Source organism: Helobdella robusta (assembly GCF_000326865.2).
Source record: "Helobdella robusta unplaced genomic scaffold HELROscaffold_43, whole genome shotgun sequence".
In the NCBI taxonomy this organism is placed as follows: Eukaryota; Metazoa; Annelida; class Clitellata; order Rhynchobdellida; family Glossiphoniidae; genus Helobdella; species Helobdella robusta.
Window position 1 is genome coordinate 1,292,823 of NW_008705028.1, and position 2,500 is coordinate 1,295,322.

Here is a 2,500-nt window from a genome sequence, read left to right on the forward strand (position 1 = left end):
CGATCTATCTATCTATATATTTTTTGTTTTTTCCATCTATCTGTCTAATCATTCATTCATTTATTCATTCGTTCGTTTGTTCGTTCGTTCTTTTATTCATTCATTCATTCATTCATTCACTTATTCATTTATTCATTCACTCATTCATTCATTCACTCATTCATTCATTCATCCATTCATATTTCTGTTCGGAAATCTATCTATCTATTAATTTTTTTTCCTTGCGTTCATCCAACCCAGTCATGACGTACTCCCTTCTGCATGTTTTCTCAAGATGGTTATTTCATTTGACAGTTCACGTAATAAATAATAACAACAATAATAATAATAATAATAGTGATAATTATAGCGATGAATAAGGAGAATAATAATAATAGTAACAATAATAATCAACAAAACTCCGTTTTTTCATTTTCTAGAAAACTAATAAGGAGTTTGTAGAATGATTGTCTGTGTGCTTGTGTGTATGCATTTGGGTGTATATGTATGTTTGTGCGTGTGTGTGCACTTGTGTGTGCGTGTGTGAATGTATGTGTGTACGTTTTGAGTGTGTGTGCGTGTGTGTGTGTGTGTGTAGGTGTGTAGGTGTATTTTTTTTATAAACATTTCACAATACAGCCTACAAATAATATTTCTACGGCTGGAGTTGTCTGATGTTACCCAATGAATAGTATTCATTATAAGAATTCATAATGCCAGCTGCGGTGGCAAACAAAATCATCATGATGACTCTGTGTCCATCATTTTTTTTATAAAAATTTAAAATGAATTGTTTGTATTTAAATTTATGAGGACAGTACGTCAACTGTTTATGAAAGTTATTAAGAAGTAAATTCACTGCGTATGACTTTTGAAATTTTATTTCTGCAAAATGTTGACTTAAATTTGTAGGTTTCAGATGTGTGATGATGATGACTATGAAGATGATGAAGAAGATGAAGTTGATGATGATGATGAAAATGATGAGGAGAAAAATAATGTTTATAAAATGCTGATGACGATGCTGATGATGAAATAGGCTAAAATTAAATTAAATTAAATTTGTAGTATTAAATCATCTATTCATCCGTTAAATCTCTTCGCATTCATTCATTCATTCATTTTTGCAATCATTTATTCATTTATTAATCAATCAATCAATCAATCATTCATTCATTCATTCATCCATTCTTTCATTCACTCATTTATTCTTTAATTCCTTCATCCATTCATCAATTCATTCAGTCAGTCATTCAGCCATTCACTCACTCCTTCATCAATCCATGCATTCACTCGCCTCCGACAGATGGCACTTCGGCACAGTGGCCTGCAAGCTCATGCACTTCCTGGTGAACGTCAGCGCGTACGTGACTGTGTACACACTGGTCCTCGTGACAGTTGTACGCTACCTGACCGTTGTGCATAACGCGAAAACATCTCGTTTTCGCACGCGCCCCATCACCACTTGCTTGATAGGCGCCATCTGGGTCGTCGCTTGCATCGCCAATTCATTCATCTTCGTTGCCTACGGGACTTTCAGCGAAGACAGAACGCCCGACGTGATCAGCTGCGACCTGTACGATGGGAACAACGGGAAGCCGATGTACGCGTTGTTCTTTCTACTTGCCTATTTACTACCACTTGTGATTATTGCGTTACTCTCGCTCGGGATCCGCAGACAGATGGTGAAAAATCGACCGACAACTCACGCCGCAGCTCTGCGTAAGATGCGCTCGGCTCGTCGCAAGAAACAAATTGGTCGCTTGTTGATATCTGTCGTGATCTTGTTTGCCGTGTCCTGGCTGCCGATTCACATTCACCTCTTAGTTGCTTACTTCGGCGAAATATCGACCAGTGATATTTACAGACTGCTGACGTTCTTCTGGTACTGCCTGGCCTACGCCAACTCCTGCGTCAACCCCATCGTGTATAACTGCGCGTCGAAAGATTTCAGGATCGCTTTCAAAGAATCCGTCGTCTGCTTGGCGAACAGAGTGCCCCAGCGAAGCGAGTCAAGCAACTCGGCCACGGCGAACGGCGTTGGCAGAAGTGATGTACATAAAATAATTCGAGACAGTATCGGTGACCATTTGTACAAAGAGAGAATAATGAGGGAGGAAGTTGTTGAGGACCGAAGAGGTAACATCATGGCGAAGTATAAACAAGTCTCCCTCGAGAGATGTGCCGCTAATGATGATGTTAACAATAACTGTCTGAATTCCAGCAACAACAACAACAACACCACCACCAACAACAACAATAATAATAATCATAATAACAATCATAATGATATAAATAACAATAATCATTTTGATAGGGAGAATATTGCTAACAATATTGATTGTATACACCATAAAAATTACAACAACCAGTTCACTGTTGAAGATAACAATGGGAATTACTGCTGTGAGGACGACACTAATGTTAACAACATCAACAAAAACATTATATACATTATTACAACTACTAATGCTACTACTGCTGCTACTACTATAGCTGTTGTTGTTGCTACTACAACTAC

General features: G+C 38.0%; 1 protein-coding gene across 1 annotated transcript; it reads left to right on the top strand.

Moving 5' to 3' along the window:
• Positions 1-1,262: 1,262 nt before the first annotated feature.
• Positions 1,263-1,961, top strand: HELRODRAFT_85072 (hypothetical protein; the record flags this gene model as incomplete). The annotated part of the gene is made up of 1 exon (XM_009025652.1): positions 1,263-1,961. A coding segment is annotated over one exon (699 nt), but the record flags the coding sequence as incomplete, so codon positions are not given.
• Between the last annotated feature and the right edge of the window lie 539 nt (positions 1,962-2,500).